This window comes from Typopeltis vanoorti, chromosome 14, assembly GCF_054136105.1.
Source record: "Typopeltis vanoorti isolate ZY-2024b chromosome 14, IOZ_Tvanoo_1.0, whole genome shotgun sequence".
NCBI classification, from domain to species: Eukaryota; Metazoa; Arthropoda; class Arachnida; order Uropygi; family Thelyphonidae; genus Typopeltis; species Typopeltis vanoorti.
The window spans coordinates 29777467-29795301 of NC_143562.1; the positions used below are offsets into that span (position 1 = coordinate 29777467).

At 36.3% G+C, this 17835-nt stretch overlaps 1 protein-coding gene across 3 annotated transcripts in view; it reads right to left on the reverse strand.

Moving 5' to 3' along the window:
* Window positions 1-17835, reverse strand: part of LOC150099333 (extracellular matrix organizing protein FRAS1-like) — a 1385483-nt gene that overhangs the window by 1047190 nt on the left and 320458 nt on the right. For all 3 annotated transcript variants that reach the window (XM_090403569.1, XM_090403568.1, XM_090403570.1), the window contains exons 18-19: window positions 10275-10448; window positions 400-540 (exon numbers count right to left, since the gene is read on the reverse strand). In XM_090403569.1, coding sequence (XP_090259695.1) covers window positions 400-540; window positions 10275-10448 — 315 coding nt within the window. The remainder of the gene's footprint in view (window positions 1-399; window positions 541-10274; window positions 10449-17835) is intronic.

A 17835-nucleotide genomic window follows, 5' to 3' on the forward strand; every position in this document is an offset into this window, starting at 1 on the left:
AAGTCTACAGTAATAACAACACAAATTTTATATATAGCAAAAGATGTCTCAAGTGAGTCACTAATTGGCTACAATGGGGTAAAGTTTTGAAAAAAAAAAAAAGCTTAAGAGATTAGTGATATGAATTAGTTGAGAATTAGTTGAAGGGGTAAAAGATATAGAATTGACACATGCAGAAAATCTAGTCATCTCCAACCAGAACACCAGTTAAACCTCATACTTGACTGAGAAGGCCAGATTTATGATCAGATTCAAATGCATTTTTCTCATGAAGTAATATTTTTGATAACTAATACGATATGAAAACAACTGCATAAAATAAACATGTTATGTTAGCTGAAATGTTAAGATGTTCACTTAGAATTTACTATGAACCAAGAATATATATATGTGACTTACTATGACATCTTCCATTGTCTTTAAAAAATCCTCTTCCACAATCAGAAACACAGAAACCATTTTTGAGTACAAAAGGATTAATGCAAGATATACAGTCAGTCTCTGTAGAGCCTATGCAAGAATTGCAGGTTTTATGACATGCTAGAAAAAAAAGAATACAAATACAAATATATATATATATAATAGCTACATATTAGTAATGTCTGCACTTATTAAAAAAATTTATTTTAATGGCTATTTAGCCTATTTTTGTTTAGGAGTGCCCCTTTTATAATGTCATTGGCTTTTTACTCAAATTTTAGGGCATTACTGATGTTTTATATAGACAGATATATGAAGAATATATAGGAGCAATAATTTGGACATACCTTAGTAAGATGTTGCTGGCTATCTTCTTATTCAGCGGCATCCCGACATGTGGCGATATACATTCATCTGCTGTTAAAAGAAGGAAGTATGATTGAAGGTGGTTTGGAAAATGTGGGGGGTAGAGAGAGATGTGGGAAAATTACAAAAAAAATGGGTTTTTTTATATTATTAAAAGTGGGCAAAGAATACTTTGGGAGGGAGTGAAAAAATTAATTGGGGAAGGGGAAGGATATGATGGGATAAAATCAGGGGTAGGAGTTATATATCCTTCCACTTTCCCAGAAATTTCTATTTTCACACCCCTTCCAAAGTATTCTTTACCCACCTTTAATAATATAAAAAAAACTGGGTTTTTCAAAAAGTTCACATACCCCTTGCCTCACCAATAATTCTCCCACATTTCTCTACCCCCACATTTTCTAACCCCTCCCTTCCTTTCAATCATACTTCCTTCCTTTAACAGCAGATGAATGTATATCGCCATATGCCAGGATACTGCTGAATAAGAAGACAGCCAGCAACATCCTACTAAGTTATGTTCAAATTATTCCTCCTATATATTCTTCATATATCTGTCTACATAAACATCAGAAATACCCTAAAATTTCAGTAAAAAGCTAATGAAATTATAAAAGGGGCACTCCTAAACAAAAATAGGCTAAATAGGCATAAAAATAATATTTACTTAAAGGAGTAATATGGGAATTTCCCAGAAATAATACCTATTAAAAAATGTATTTTTTTATGTAGCTATTGTTGCCAAAATTCTTTTTAATGCTTTACTAACAAATGTCAATAAAACAAATGCATAACATAATAAATACACTGTATAAAAATACATAATATAATAAACATATAACCAAACAGAAAACTGAACTCCAATTCAACTATGGTATAGATGTTTGAAATTCTAAGTGGTAGATAACTTCAGATGCCCAGTATGTGATAACTACCATGTTTACTGGAAGACAGAAGTAGCTTAATAAATGCTTGGTCTCTAAATATTTATGACCTAACAGACAAGCTTAGGTGTTGAACGTTATTTATAACTTATTTTAACAGTATTAACAACATCAAACAAACTACTTTATAAAAAGAAATGTTTATTAACTGGTTTATATTTCGCTGGATTTCAAACTAGCATCTTCGGAGCAGGAAGCAATATGTTATAGTTTACATGCAACAATGAGTAAGTGAAACCATTCAAACTGTAATGGACAAAAGATCTCAAGTCCTAATTTGGCACCCTCTAATGTTGTAAAAAATAAAATAAAATAAAAGTAGTATTACGGCTATGTAGGAGTTGATGTTAAGATAACAGTCTCCCAAATTTTGGGCAAATTAATGCAACTTGTTCAGGTTAGAAGAATTCTTCATAGCCATGGCTGACTCTAAAAATAATCTTTCTGACTTGTAATGACTTCCAAATAGCACATTAGTTTTCTTTCATCTAATCCTGTGTGAATGAGTGTCCAAAGCATTGTCTGCCAGTCCAGACTTGCCATAATAATGCTAGCAAATATATTTTTTATGTTCTCTAAGGTGAATATTAACAGATCTCCCTCCTCTAACAGACAAGAACAAAACATCACTATTCCTATTCCCTATGTCAGAAGTACTAATAAAACATGGCCTTCGCACCACATTCAAAACGCATATTAAGTTAGTAGCCTTGATTTGCTCCCCGAAGGATAAACTCTATCCTCTAGCATATCCTGGAGTAGATGAAGTTCCTTGTGACTATGACTTGAACATGGTGTACTTTGCACTGTGGGATACTAAGACAAGTGATGTGAAGTCATTAGCTTCTATATACGAGTTGCCCAGTCGTGAAGTTACTTCACGTTCAAACTTTGTTTGCTTACACTTGGATAAAGGATTAAACCAAGAATATAATTTCTTGGAATCTTTAATTTTTCAAATCCCACCTTGACCTTTTGTGTAATAACTGGCAATACTGCTTGCATTTTAGTATACTATTGCTTATCTTTGATAACCAAGTGTGTCTCCATGATTGGTAGTCATGTAGAATTATTATTGACTTTTTTTTGTTATTCAATTTTTGAATCTTGCCTTGAACAGAACACAATGGTGGTATGCACCAGGTCAATTTGTTAAGTGGTACAAAGATCAAATGCTATTAATGACTCACACTTTTTGAAAATGGTTCGCTGCCATGAGTGCAACATGTATGCATAGTAAAATGTGAAAGATGTGTATGTAGAGGTGGTACCTTGAAAACAACTTCTGATATGCTGATTGGTTGGTGATTTGTACATTAGTCTTAGTCTTAGAGCGCCTTTATGCAACCAAACTATTTTCCCCTCTTTCCATCCTCTTGCGAATAACCCAGAGATCAGACTTAAATTAAACAATGTGGTCAAAGGTACTGTCAATTCTCTAGTACCTTCAAGTAAAACTTAAGCCGGTATACTTCATACAATGCAATGCATGCGGAATGTATACTTTGCCGAGAGTAGCTGGAGTTTAGTGTTAAAGCAATAGTGGTGGAAAGTGTCAAGAAAGCGAAGATCAAAAGTACGTCTCAGGTCGCAAGATTGACATAGTGGATGAAAGTCAGAATACAATTGAAAATTGTGATGTAAAGCCAGATAGCATTGAAAGCGAGATTAAATGTGACACAGCTGAAAGTGAGAGTAAAAGTTTGAATAAGACAATAGTTTGACTGATATAAAAAATGAAGAGTTAGCTGCAATGAGGAAGACAGCTCAGTTGCACAGAGTGATACATAGGGCAAAGCAGCAGCTGGAACGATTGCAGAAATATATACCAAGTAGATCAGCTAATAACAAAAAGAAAGAAGTGTGAGATAAGAAAAATGAGGGCATGATCAGGAGAGAGAGAGAGAGATTAAGGAGCGAGTGTTATACAGTGATTCAATTAAAAGGTGTGACTGATGAGAGTTTGAAAAAATCGTGCTTTCCTGGTGCGAAAATTAATGATGCAAGTGAGGCTATTAGAGCAAAAAAGCATAGGGTGAAAGAAATGATTATAGTGGCTGAAACAAATGATTTAAAAGGAAAAGGTATAGCATGAGAGAGAACTTGAAAGAATTACTGGAAGTAGCAAAAGAAAAGAGTGAGAGAGTTAAGATAGTGAGCCTGTTGCCACAGTATGACAGAGTACAGCTGAGAAGGTAGGCTATGCAGGAGGAGTGGTGTGGAGTTTGTGGAGTGAGTTTGATGGGCAAAAGGACTTATACAAAATGGATGGTTTGCAACTAAATGGATTTGGTGTTCAAAGACTGTAAAAATTGTTGTTGAATGAAGTAAAAGTGGATGTGCAGAATCAGGGAAACCAGAGATTGGGGGGGGGGATATGCAGACATCAGTGAACCAGATGGGTGTAAGAATGTGTATGCTATGCCTAAGTTAGTACCACTGGTAACAAACCAGAATGGGATAGTTAGTATAGAGCATCAAGATAGGGGTGGGTCAAGGGGACTTTTGCACTTTATGCACACTAATGCAAGTAACATTAGGAACAAGCAGAAGGAATTTTTGGCCTTGGTTGGCTCATCCTGCTAAAGGTTATTGACATTAGTGAGACATAACTAATGGAAGATGATATAGTTAGTGCAATAGAATGTGAAGGGTATAGTGTGTTCGGGAAGGATAGAGAGAAAAGATTGGGGGAGGAGTGTTATTGATAAATATTTGGCTCCATAATGCAGCCAAAGAGAGTAGACGTTCGACTGCAGGACAGTAAAAATAGCACATTGGAGGATATGTGGTGTGAGATTGAAGCCAGCCGAACAAAATATACAGTTGGATGCTGCTATAGACCAGAGGATGGAAAAGATGATGGAGATAGTATGCATCAGCAAATAGACCCAATGAGTGGAGGGCAAGTAATTATTATGGGGGATTTTAACTATGGAACATAGACTGGAAGGAGGAGAGGACACATGGGAGGAAGGAAAGGGAATTTATGTGGTTACTAAGGGATAATTACCTGAGACAGCATGTGATGGAATATATAGGGGTTTGAGAGTGTTCGATCCAATAACTGCATCTGAGAATTTGCCTATAACGAATATGACCACATTGCCAGTAATTGGTGAGAGTGATGATATGGTCTTGACCTGGGAGGTAGTTAAATGTGTGGAATTTTCAGTTAAGACTGGATATGTGTAGAATTACAGGGCTGGTAAGTATGACAAGCTTAGGAGATTGCTTGGATCAGTGCCATGGCATGCTGCAAGGGCTAGATGTTGATAGTACATGGGAAGTGGCAAAGTAGCATTTGAAGGAGATAATGGCCTGACTGCATACCTAGAGTCAGGAGAGTATATTAAGTGGGAGATAAATGGATGAATAACAACATTAAGCTAAAGCTGCAAAAAAAGAAACAATTGTGGAGGGAATTTAAGGAGAAAGGTGACCTGCAGACACACGAATAATAAAAGCACAGGCCAGAAGGATAACTAGTGTGGTAAGAAAAGCAAAAGCAGATTATGAAAGGAAGTTATTAACGCAGGCTAAAGAGAATCCCAAACGTTCTTTCGATATGCTGCAAGAAAAAAAATGTATATGGCAGAATGATTTTAAGGAATGGCCATGGTAGAAAGGTAACTGAATCAGTCGAAACAGTAGAATTACTAAGTGACCACTTTGCAAGAGTATATCATCAAGGCGGTGATATTTCAGGAATGAGGGAAGAACCAATGGCTTATACTGGAACTAAGGTGAATGAAATGAAGGTGAATAGCATATTACAGAACTTTAATATGAATACATCTGTGGGAATGGATGGTATACCAGCTTGAGTCTTACATGAAGCGGCAAAGGAACTGTCAGTGCCCTTGACCACATTGTTTAATCTAAGTCTCAGCTCTGGGTTAGTCCCAAGGTGGTGGAAATAGGGAAAAATAGTTCCATTGCATAAAGGAGGCTCCAAGACTGCTGTTGCAAATTACTGACTGATCAGCATATCAGGAGTCATATTCAAAGTTTTGGAGAAGAGTGACACTGCTGAACTTTGCAAAGGCCTTTGACAGGATACCACATGGAGTTCTAATCAGTAAACTGCAGCATGGGGATGGATATAAGATTGGTGAGATGGATAGGAGGGTAGTTGATGGAGAGATATCAGAGAGTAGTTTATTCAGGAGTAGAGTCCAAAAGAAGGCCTGTGACTATAATGAACAATGTTCATTATAGTCACTGGCCTTAAATGAACAGTTCCTCTCAGATCCTTTCCTATATCATTAATGAACAAATTAAATAGCAGTGGTCCAAGAACAGAACCCTGCAGCAGAATTCATTTATTTCCCGATTATGCAAAGTTGGGTAGAGCAATAGTGAATATACATGATGTCAAAATTTTGCAAGATGATTTGGATAGATTGGTAGACTGGGCAAAGGAGAATGGATATCAGTTCAATGTGGCAAAGTGTAAGGTTATGCATTTTGAAGTGAAAAGATTATCAGCAGTATACAACATTGGCAGAACCATACGCCAGGAAATTGATGAAGCCAGAGACTTGGGAGTGTTAATGGATAGAGAGTTAAAGTTTAGGGGGCACACAACAAAAGTGGCTAAAGCAGCTCATCAGATCACTTGGTTACTGAAGAATACTTTGAGGAGCAGAGACAAGATTTTGCTTCTTTATCAAGCCTTGATAAGACCCCCATCTTGACTACTGTGTGCATATCTGGATGCCAGGGTTTCTTGGTGATGAGAAGGAGGTAGAGAGGATCCAGAGGTGAGTGACCAAGATGATAGCAGGTCTATGGAATGAACCTTATAAGAACAGGTTGAAGATTTGTGGGTTACAGAAACTGGTTGATAGGCGGAAAAGGAGTGATATGATTGAGATATTCAAATTTCTGAAGGATTTTTACAAGAATAGTTCAGAGGAAATATTTTGGAACAGGTGTTGTGGTGGGAGAACTAGGGGCCATCCATGGAAAGCTTCCTAACTACACTTCCTAACAGCTTCCTAACTATACTCTTGCAAACTGAGCAAGAGTGTAGTTAGGAAGAGTTTTAGAACTAGGTTTTTTACTTGAAGAGTGGTGAATGAGTGGAACAAGCTGCCAGAGTCTGTTGTTGTTGTGGGTGCCATTGCTGTGAATGAGTTCAAAGCAAAGTATGATAGATACTGTGCAAATTCTGAATAGTTCTTGGCATGATGTTTACGGCCTCCCTCAATGAGTCCAAGGACTCCTTGGAGTTGCTCATAATAATAATATTAATAATACCATCTAATCCCATAGCTGTATTCACATTAAGGTTCTGGAATATGCTATGCACCTCCATTTCATTTACCTCAGGTCCCGTATTATTTTACCTCTCTCATTACTGCAATATCTCCACCTGGATGATCACCTAGTTTCACCTAGTAATTCTATTATTTTGACAGATTAAGTTACCTTCCTACCATCAGCATTCATTAAAATCATTCTCCCATAAACATTCTTCCTTTTACTTGCAACATATCATCATTATTATTATTATTATTTGACACCTCCAGGGAGTCCAAAGGCTCATCGAGGGAGGGCACTTTTCTCTACAGCTCTGTCTCCACCACTCAGTCCATCAACAGACCACAATTACCCCAACGCCATCTACCACTCATAACCACTAGTATTTTCACAAACAATCACAAACATCTATGCCCACAGTGGGATTCGAACCCAAAGCCTTTTGGCTGGAGAGCGGATAAGCTAACCACTCGGCCAACAAGGTCTGCTCTGCATATCAAAAGAACTGTTTTGGGATACTCTTTGGCCTGCACTGCTAATTTCCTTTCATACTCTGCTTTTGTCTTTCTTATCACACTGGTTATTGTGGTCTGTGCTTTGTACTGCTCTTGTGCCTGCTGGTCAACTTTCTCCTTAAATTCCCTCCATAATTTTTTTGTTTTCTTTTTTTTCTTTTTTTTTTTTTTTTGTAGCTCCAGCTTAATGATGATATTCATCTATTTAACTCCCATTTGATTTAGTCTCTTGATCTGAGGTATGCAGTTTCAGATGCAATTCCCTCAAACATTCCTTTACCACTTCCCATGCACTATCAACATCTAGCAACAACTTGCAGTTTCACATTCCATGGCACTGATCCAAGCAACCTCCTAAGCTTGTCATTCTACCTAGATGTGTGGAATTTTCCAGTGTGGAAAATTCCACACATTTAGCCATCTCCCAGGTTAAGACTATATGATCACTTTCACCCACTGGTGGCAATAAAGTCATATTCAATAGACAAATTCTCAGATGCAATTACTAGATCAAGCACTCTCTCTCGAACCCCCTAGTATATTCCATTACATGCTGTCTCAGGTAATTATCCCTTATTAACTGCATAAAATCTATTTTCTTCCTCCCATGTGTCCTCTCCTCTTTCCAATCAATGTTACCATAGTTGAAATCCCCCATATTAATTACCCACCCTTCATTCATTAAGTTATTTGCCGATACATACTATCCCCATCATTCTTTCCATCCCCCAGTCTATAGAAGCATCCAGCTGAATATTTTGTTCTGCTGGCCTCTATCTCAAACCAGATAGCCTCAAATGTGCTGTTTTCATTGGCCCACAGTTGAACTTCTACTCTCTTTGGTTGCAGTTCATCAGCTATCATCAGTAATACTCCCCTTTCTTTCTTTCTCTCTACCTTCCCTGAAGACACTATACTATCACATTCTATCTCACTAAGTATATCATATTCTGGTGAGAGAAACCATGAAAGCCTCAGAAAAGATGTAATCACTAGAGAGAGAGAGAGAGAGGCTGAAACATGGTGACAAGGTGATCATAGACAAACTATACTGTTGTATGTCATGGCATGGGATGAAAGCAAAGTGCAAAAAAATGAACAAGATCAATACTAATACCTATTCACAACAAAAGGAAGCAAAATGGACTGCAAATACCACAAAGCAATTGTTCTAATGAGTCATGTAGCAAAAGTACTTATGATGATATTAACAGAAAGGATAAGGAAACCAATATATGGTAATCTGGAAGATGAGCAAGTGGGATTTAGAAAAGACAGAAATACTGTGCACTAAATATTAATGTTAAGATTATTTGTGGAGAAAGCTCTACATAAAAATAAAAAATGTTTATGCCTGTTTTGTTGACTTTCAGAAAGCATTTGGCGGTATATGTCAGAAAGTGTCATAGGCTGCATTCAAATGTTATGGAGTGGACAGGAACCTGATATGTCTATTGCAGAATATCAATAATAATGCAGATACTGCTGTGAGATATTATGGAGAAATAAGAAGATGATTCCAGACGACAGGAGGGAAGCATAAACAAAAAGGACAGTCAAGGTGAGAGTAGGTAAATGATGTGAAGGAGTGGTGTGGAAAGAGTGTGCAGGATTTGAGTCATCTGGCAAAGGACAGAGGGAAATGGCAAAGAATGGTGAAACAAGCATCAGACACCAGCAGACATTGGACCCACCAGCATCATCATTATCAGAATGATGATGATGATAGTGATCCTAATGATGCTTCTCTTCCTCTTTCGCTGAGAAATATCTAACTCCGTCTGCTTCATGTTCTGTACTATTTCCCAGACCAAATGATTTTTGCACCTTTCATCTCCCCTGATTCAGTCCAGTGCATCTCTGCTAATCCAAGGATGTTGTGCCCCTCTCCTTAAAAAGCACGTCGAGTTTTGAAAACACATCTCCTGTTTCCTATAAAAGTATATCCAATTAAATAGGAACAGTCATTTTTGTGAAGTATTTTTCCTAAGTATTACTGTTTGACCACAGATGTGAGACCTCCGCCACTTCTGTGCATGACAGAAGAAGGCGAATCCATCATTAAACAATGCATCATTCCGATATCAATGCATTTCGTGGGATGAGAGTTTATTATTATATGTCAGAAAATTAGATTTTTTTAATGAAAATTCTAGTTTTTAAAGTGGTAACTATTTTGCTTGTACAACAGTTCGAAAATTTTACGTATAAAGCATGTGATTTCACGTGTTGTGACGAATTCATACATCGCCTTATTTCTTTCTTCCCTTCAACATGAATTGACTCTTCTTGGCATTGTGCCAGCTGAGGTTCTTGTATCTGTGGCCAAACAGTACCTACCTTTAATCACATTATTGTTTGTCAGTGCAGCCAATATATGTATTTTAGCACTTTGTTTTGCAGTGATTTTTCCTATGTTTACAATTTTCTCTCTCTCTCTCTCTCTCTCTCTCTCTCTCTCTCTGGTTCCAGACAACAAGATTGTAATTGCAATTTTGATTCATATATTACAACTTTATAAGTTTATCTCAGTTACCATCAATACTAATTTAACATGTCAGAAATGAAAAAGGTTGTATACACATCTCATTTGTGAAAAATCATTTTTGAGGAAGTCTGCTGTACTATGCATGATGCCTTTTAATTCTCAGTATTAAGCATACTGTAATTCCTTTCTTCATTCAAAGAGCATAATAATCACATGATGATAATCATAACTGAAAAAAGTACATCAGTTTTTATAGCTCCTCCCTGATCCTACCTTCACAAGTATTTCCAGGAGTAGAAAAGTAATTGACAGGACATGAATCTACACAATAACCAGCTCCTAAAGAATCCAAAGAATCCAAATGCTGAAGCAGAAATCCATGTTTACATGACTGACACTGATTTGCATCCCTTCTTCCAGCACAATAATTACAGGATGGATGACAGGCTAGAAAAGATTTAAAATATCAAAATCACGATAATAATATTCAGAGAGGAAACTTATAAAATAACAAATCCCAATACTCTTACAAAGGATATGTACTTTTATAAGATGATTTATCAAAAATTTAGTATTATTGTGAATTTAAAAACATTTACTTAGTAAGACATTAGAGACAATAAACATCTTTGGATATATTAACAAATCTGCAGCGACAGATTGTATGCAGCATTTTAGCAATCACACTGGAGTATTAAACACACACACACACACACACACACACACACACCACACCCCCACACACACACACATCAGACAGACTGTGGACCTGTTTAATACTTTTATTTTAGTTCTAATTTCTATAATCCTTGAAATTAGGCTAAAAAAAGATAAATAAATATATTATTATTATTATTATTATGTGATGCTTCCAAGGAGTCCAAAACTCATCAAGGGAGGGCACATACTCTAAAACTCTCCATCTCCACCACTCAATCCACCAACTACATCATCTACACCAACTAACTGCATCATCTACACCAACACCATCCACTGTCCACCACCACCAATAGTATTTTCACAAACAATCACAAACATCCATGCTCACGGCAGGATTCGAACCCACATCCTTTTGAGCAGAGAGCAGATACGCTGACCACTCGGCCAAACAGTAATCCCAATCATTCCACTGATTTTTTTAATAATACAATATACTGCTATTGTATTAAAAAAATCAATTAAAAATCATAAATCAAAGAACCAATATGTGTTAAAAAAATGTTATAATTAGTTACAATATAAATTTGGAGATTCATTGTGTAGAATTTATGGAAACAAAAACACCTGTTAAAGCAATTACTTCATTTATAATTAAGAAAAATAATGCTTGACATTTTGACTTCTATATCAATGTCATCATCAGGAACATATATGAACAAAACACAAACAACATAACAATACACATAAGTAAACTAAACTATATGAGTGATACATTAACTGTTTACACTGGCCTAACCTCTAGTGAGGGAAAGAAAGAGGAAGAGAGTTAAAAATAATAAAATTAAATAATTAAGAATCTATTATAATAAAAAGGTCTATTAAAATTAAATACAAATGACAGATAAACAATAAATATAAAAAAAAATCTTAAAGTGAAACTGCATGAATTGCATTTCTACAGTCCTGTTATCTTTAGGTTCTATCCACTAATCAGGATTTCTTGTAATGGGATTCTGCCACCATATTCTTCGGAATGCTATACAGGTTGCAGATGGGTCTTCCAGACTCTTAGAATTGCTAATCCATCATATTTGTTGAGATTATGATAATTAATAAGTATCTCACAAGCTTCCTTGAATTATCTTTCAAATCAAGTATTGGTGAAGTGTAGGGACCTGGTGCCTTTCCAATTAATTCTATGACAACTTTGGAGTGAATTAATTGGAAAGGCCTGGATGACTACATAAGAAATTTAATCTGGTGTTTGTGTTCCCTTTTCTTATTGGAATTGTGCATCCTGTTTTCCCTATGTATAGTAAGTTGCAGGTGCACTGGGTTTTGTAAACTCCTGGGTGGACAAGGTAAAGAAAGGAATCCTTAGATGAGCAAAGTATGCTTTTAATTTTGTAGAGAGTTTGAGTGTTGCCTTAATATCATATTTATGTAATGTTGTGCCTATTTTTTTTCTGATATTCCCGAATGTATGGTATGCCTATGGCATCATTTTGTAATCTTTTTTAACCTTTCATTGCATTATTGTGGGGGATCTTGTGAATTTTTTTTTTTTTTTTTTTTTTTTTGTTGCTGTTGTAGCCATTCTTTATAAAAGTTTGGCTAATACTTTCATATTCATTCTTCGGCACCTGTTCATCAGAGCAAATTGTTAGAGCTCTATACTTGAGGATTATGATGACCCTAGTTTTTATGCTGGATGGTGGTATATATTTTTGTCTATGTAGGTTTACAGTGGACAGTGAAGCAAAGACAGTGAAGGAAGACAAGTGTCTAGAAAAGGAAGAGAGTTATTGTTTTCAATCTCAATGGTGAATTGGATATACTTACATTGTTTGTTCAGGTGACTTAGGAATGTATTTAACATTTGGCAGCTATGGGACCACATGACAAATATATCATTAACATATCTGAGCCAAACTTTGGGCTTCAGGCAATATTAAGCAATATTAGATTAGGAGCTTAATTTACCAGATATTATCTTATCCCTACAGCAGAATCTTATCTCACCCCTACAGAAAATTGAATTCATGTGTCATCATTCAGGAGATATCACGGGTGACAGTACAGCTTCTCTCAGCAGTATATTGTATACAGATTACATGGGATATATCAGAGGATATCACAGGTAAAAGTACAATGTCTCTCATCACTCTGGTGTAAGCAAATTACATGTGTTCTTTGGTTGGTGGATGGTTGCATGATGGAGGCGAGAGGATTTTTCCTCCTGGAAACTTAGGATTTTCATTAAGCAGCATCTGAGACAATCTGACTCACCATGAATTGAAAATCCCTTTTGAGATTCCTTGCATCATCTTGAATGAAACCTTTCCATCTGAAGAAAAATGCTCAGACAGACATGTGACTTGGACACATAAGCTCAGCATATCTGATGAAGAAACTTAATACAGTAACTAAAGAAATCAATCAATCATTTTCACTACTGATACACTAGGGATAATTCATGTGTGCAATCAAAGCTATATAAACACAGTTATAAAACAATGCTTTTCTACTGAAATAATGGAGAAAAACAAGGAAGAGGGGTTCTTCTCAGTGTCCCACTAAGTGTGCATATGGCAGAGTTTAACTGGGTGTCTATGATGTTAGTATGTGCACTTCTTTCCCAGACAGGGGCACAGTATTCTGCTGCACAGAATGTGAGGGCTAGTGCAGATGACCTTAGGACTTTTGTCCCACAACTCCAGGTTGTTCCAGCAATCACTGAAATTATATTATTTCTCATTTTATTAACATCTTTTAATAATAATATACAATGCTTGAGATAGAAGTAGTAGTAGTAACACATTTCTCTTTTTATATGTCAAGCCCATACAGGAGAGATTGGTTGATTAACCTGTAGTACATTAGTACCAAGTATGGATAGTGAATTGGGAAAGGAGAAATGTTTACATTTGATTTGAACACCTATATATATTGTATTCCTTGGGAAATACATAAGGGGAGAAGGCCACCTTTCCATAATACAACAATAGCAGGGATGAAGGAGCAGGAAAAGAAACTTGTTCTATGAGTTTCAAGTTGTACTGTGAAGGGATGTTGGGGGGCAACTGCATATGTTCCAATGGATTAAGCAAAAAGTGGAAGAATTATTGATGCTATTTCATATGAACATTTACCATGGAAATATTTATAGAACACACATATTGCAGAAACCAAACACCTGTGTGAAATTGGGTGGAGTGAGTTGGTAAGAAATTGATTATTAATCAATCTGATTGTCCTCTTCTGTAGTAAGTTAAGTATTTTTAAGGAGCTCTTAGGGGTTCCACCCCAAATTTGAGAGCAGTATTCAATAGCTGGGCAGATTTGTGATTTGTATAAGGTGAACAGTGTTCAGAGAAAGTAAAGCCTTCAGCAAAGAAAAATCTAGTTTTTTTTGGAAGCTGAGGAAATGGTTGTGATGTGTTTATACAAGGAGAATATCAGGGTGATTGATGTCAGGATGATTCAAAGAAGAGAAATCTCATCTTGTTTAGAGATTTGAGTGTTGTTGTCAAGCATAATCCTGGAAGAAAATTATTCTTTTTTGATGGAAATGAGTTCAGAACTGGCTTTGCTAGCATGAAATAGACAAAATTATCTGAACCTCATTGGAGAAGGGCTTGGAGATCAGAAAGAAATGATGGTGGAGATTGATGTTTTGTCTGTTGAAGTGATTTATGTAAAGATAGGTTTATCAAATGAAACAAAGAAGTGCAATGTGTTGTCATCAGTAAAACTGTTTATTGGGTTGTGGTCAACTGAAGTAGGTTGTTGATATACAGAAAGAAGATGGATGGTGAAAGAACAAAAACTTGTGGAACCCCAGCATAGTGGAATAGTGAGAGGATAAGGAACCATCCACCATCGCACATGGCATGCATCCAATCAGAAAGCTGGCAATCCAGGCAGAAATTTTTGGACAGACTAAATAATGGGAGTTTAGGAGATATCAAGTGCAAGTGAGATTCACCAAACATTTGCATGACATCTTTCCAGAGATGAGTGACATGTGAGTAAATCTCTTGTTCATTAGCGGAATTCACATTGGTAGTCATTTATTAGCTAAGTGGCTTCAAGGTAGTGTGGGAGTTGGGTATTGCTAGTTTGATGGTAGTGATTTGCCATCCTTCTTGAGAATGGGCTGAATGGGCTAAGAGGGTTCATTTTTGGAAGCATAATATGTATGCATGGGTAAAAAATGCAGATCAATCTGTAGACAGATTAAACAAGAGAAGTGAGAGAGTGAGAACCTGCACATGCAATATATTAAAGGATCTAAATGAAAGTTGTGAATGTGACATGAAGAATACCAGGCGAAAAGCAGTGAGGGGTGTAAGATTGAGAATGATAGTCAGAATCGTGAGCATGAGAACATGAGTGTGAAAAATGTGATCATGAATGCGGGAATGATCGAAAAAGGAAAAGCAAGCATAAATATGAAAGCAGAGGTGAGCCGAACTGACAGTGAAAGAGCTGGTGTGATTGGAATGGCTGATAGAGCAAACAGAAACAATTTCTGAAATGCAAGAATGGAAGAATGAAAGGATTAAGATGTGAAATGAGATAAGAGGTATGCAAAATGAAATTAGACATATAGTAGATCCAAATGGAAGACTGCAAAAGAATAAAATGAAAAACAGTGAAGAAAAAGAAGTAGCAAATGATCAAAAGCAGCACTATACAGAGATTCAATTATTAAAAGTGTGGTAGATGAGAGAATACATAAGGGTGACTGAGGTGCTGGATATGAGAAGTAAGTGTGCAAGGAGAGTTATGGTTATAGTTGGAATGAATGATTTGATTGGGTGTAGGGAGAATGTGAGGATGAATATCAGGAGATTGTTTTTGAGAACAGTGAAAGACAAGAGTATGGTAAGAACAGTAGTTTGTGTGTTGCCCAAGTGTGACAATGATGAGATGCAGCAGAGAGTAAAGATCTTGAATGGAATGTTAGCAGGAATATGTGAAGGGAAGGAGTGCAATTTGTGAATGTGTGTGATTAGCTTGAGGGATGAATGGAACTATATAAGAGTGATGGACTGAATCTGAATGGTTATGGAATGAGATATTTGGAAAGGTTGCTGCTGGAAGGAAGTGTAATGAGTAATGCAAATAAGTTATCAACAGAAGTCAGAGGTGATGTAAATGAGCAGGAAAGTGTACTGGTGAGACAATGTGAATAGAGACAAGAATGTGAGAAAAAGAATGCAAGCTGAAGGGGAAACAGGGAGGATCAGGGAGACACGGTGCAAGGAGAGTGGATTTTGAAAGCAACAATGAATGCATATATGGGCATGGTCAGCATAAGAATGAAACGGCTTGAAATACTTGGGGTGTTTGAGTCTGGGGGGGAGTATGAGACAAAGGGTAAAGGTGAGCAAACAGGAGCAAGTGTGGAAAAGTTACAGATGAGGGGCAACAATATGAGCATAATTAGATAAACCAAGAAATTAATTGTTATGATTATTTACAAATGGCAGGAGTCTCAGAAATAAGGGAGACAAAATTATTGCACTGATTGAATTGAATTGCCAGAAAACAATTGGAATAAGCAAAACATAATTAGATGAGAATGATATCTTGACAGGAATAGAAATGGAAAGATATGATGTTTTTCATATGCTCAGCAGCTCGCAGTTCAGCAGCTTGTGTACCACAGGTGGTACACAAGCTGCTGCTCAATGGTACACAGTTGGTTGATAGAAAATATAACACACAATGTACATAAATAACATAATGCAACAGGAAGTCAAGGTTCAAGTTATTCATTTATTTTTAAAAGAAGTTATGGTTCCTTTGTATAAGGCTTTCATCAGGCCACATATGGACTACTGTGTGCAGATTGGGTCAACTGGTTTTCAAGTGGATGATGATGTATTGGAGAGGGTCCAGAGAAGATTTACCAAGTCAGTGTCAGGTCTATGGAATATCAGATATGAGGAGAGAGAGAGAGGGAATGAAACTTGAAGAGCCTTGTGAATAGAAAACAGAGAGGTGAGATGATTGAGATATATAAGTTAGTGAGAGATTGTTATCAGATTAATGTGTAGGAAATTTTTCATAGAGTAGAGAGGGACAAGGTAGAACAAGAGGCCATCCCTGGAAGCTGTATAAGGGGGTGTGATCAGGGGAGTGAGAAGCAAGTTCTTTGCATAGAGAATGATTGGTGAATGGAATGCATTGCCTTAGAGAGTGTGGTGAATGCAAAAACTGTGAATCGGTTTAAGGTACAGTTCAATGATGTTTTTGCACGAGGGTGTATGAAATGCCCACAGTGAGTTAATAATAATAATAACATAACACAGCATTCATTCTGAACTTTGGGTTTTCTTGTTGTTTAAACTGTGCCTTTCTCCAATCTAACTTTTTAAATGCAAAATCATCTACCTTAGATATTTAATGTTCAACATTTCTAATCATGCATTAATTCAGCATGTAGAAATCTTCAGGCATGTTTTACTGCTAATATTCTCACAAATTAATTGTTCACATGCATACCACACTATATTTAATAATCCTAAATACTCTGAAGAATGATACTGTGGATATCATTCCTCATTTTTATCTTGGATAGATTGTTTACAATATTCTGATCCAAACCTGATCACATTGGTTTAGGTACAGCCAAGGTAATTATGAATGAAACCAATGTATTATATCTGTTATATTATGTGTTGTCCAGCACATATGCTTTTGCAAAATGAAAAACTCAAGTTTCCAAGAGAGAAAAGTCTGCTATCACTACATGAGACTAGCTGACTCACTGTACTGACCACAGTACTGAAAAATATTATAACAGACATGAAAACTTTTACTCCACATTTACTTTAAATTCTCATTTCTTATACAACTTTTAGAATGTATGCTGGCTGCCTAAGGTAAGACAGAATCAAGAATATCATAAATGCTTCTGCCTATGAAGCTAACAATGATTACAAATTACTGATGAATCAAAAACTGGATTCATAATACTGCTCCCTAGCCAGTTATTTGGCAAGAATGATCTCTATTTCAAGTTCTGTTGCATCAAATAGTACTATAATAGGAACATGAAGAAAAACAATCTGCCTTTTAGCTTTTCCTTTAAATACTATTATTATTATTATTATTATTATTATTCAGGATAACCCATAGAGTCACAACAAGACTCATCAAA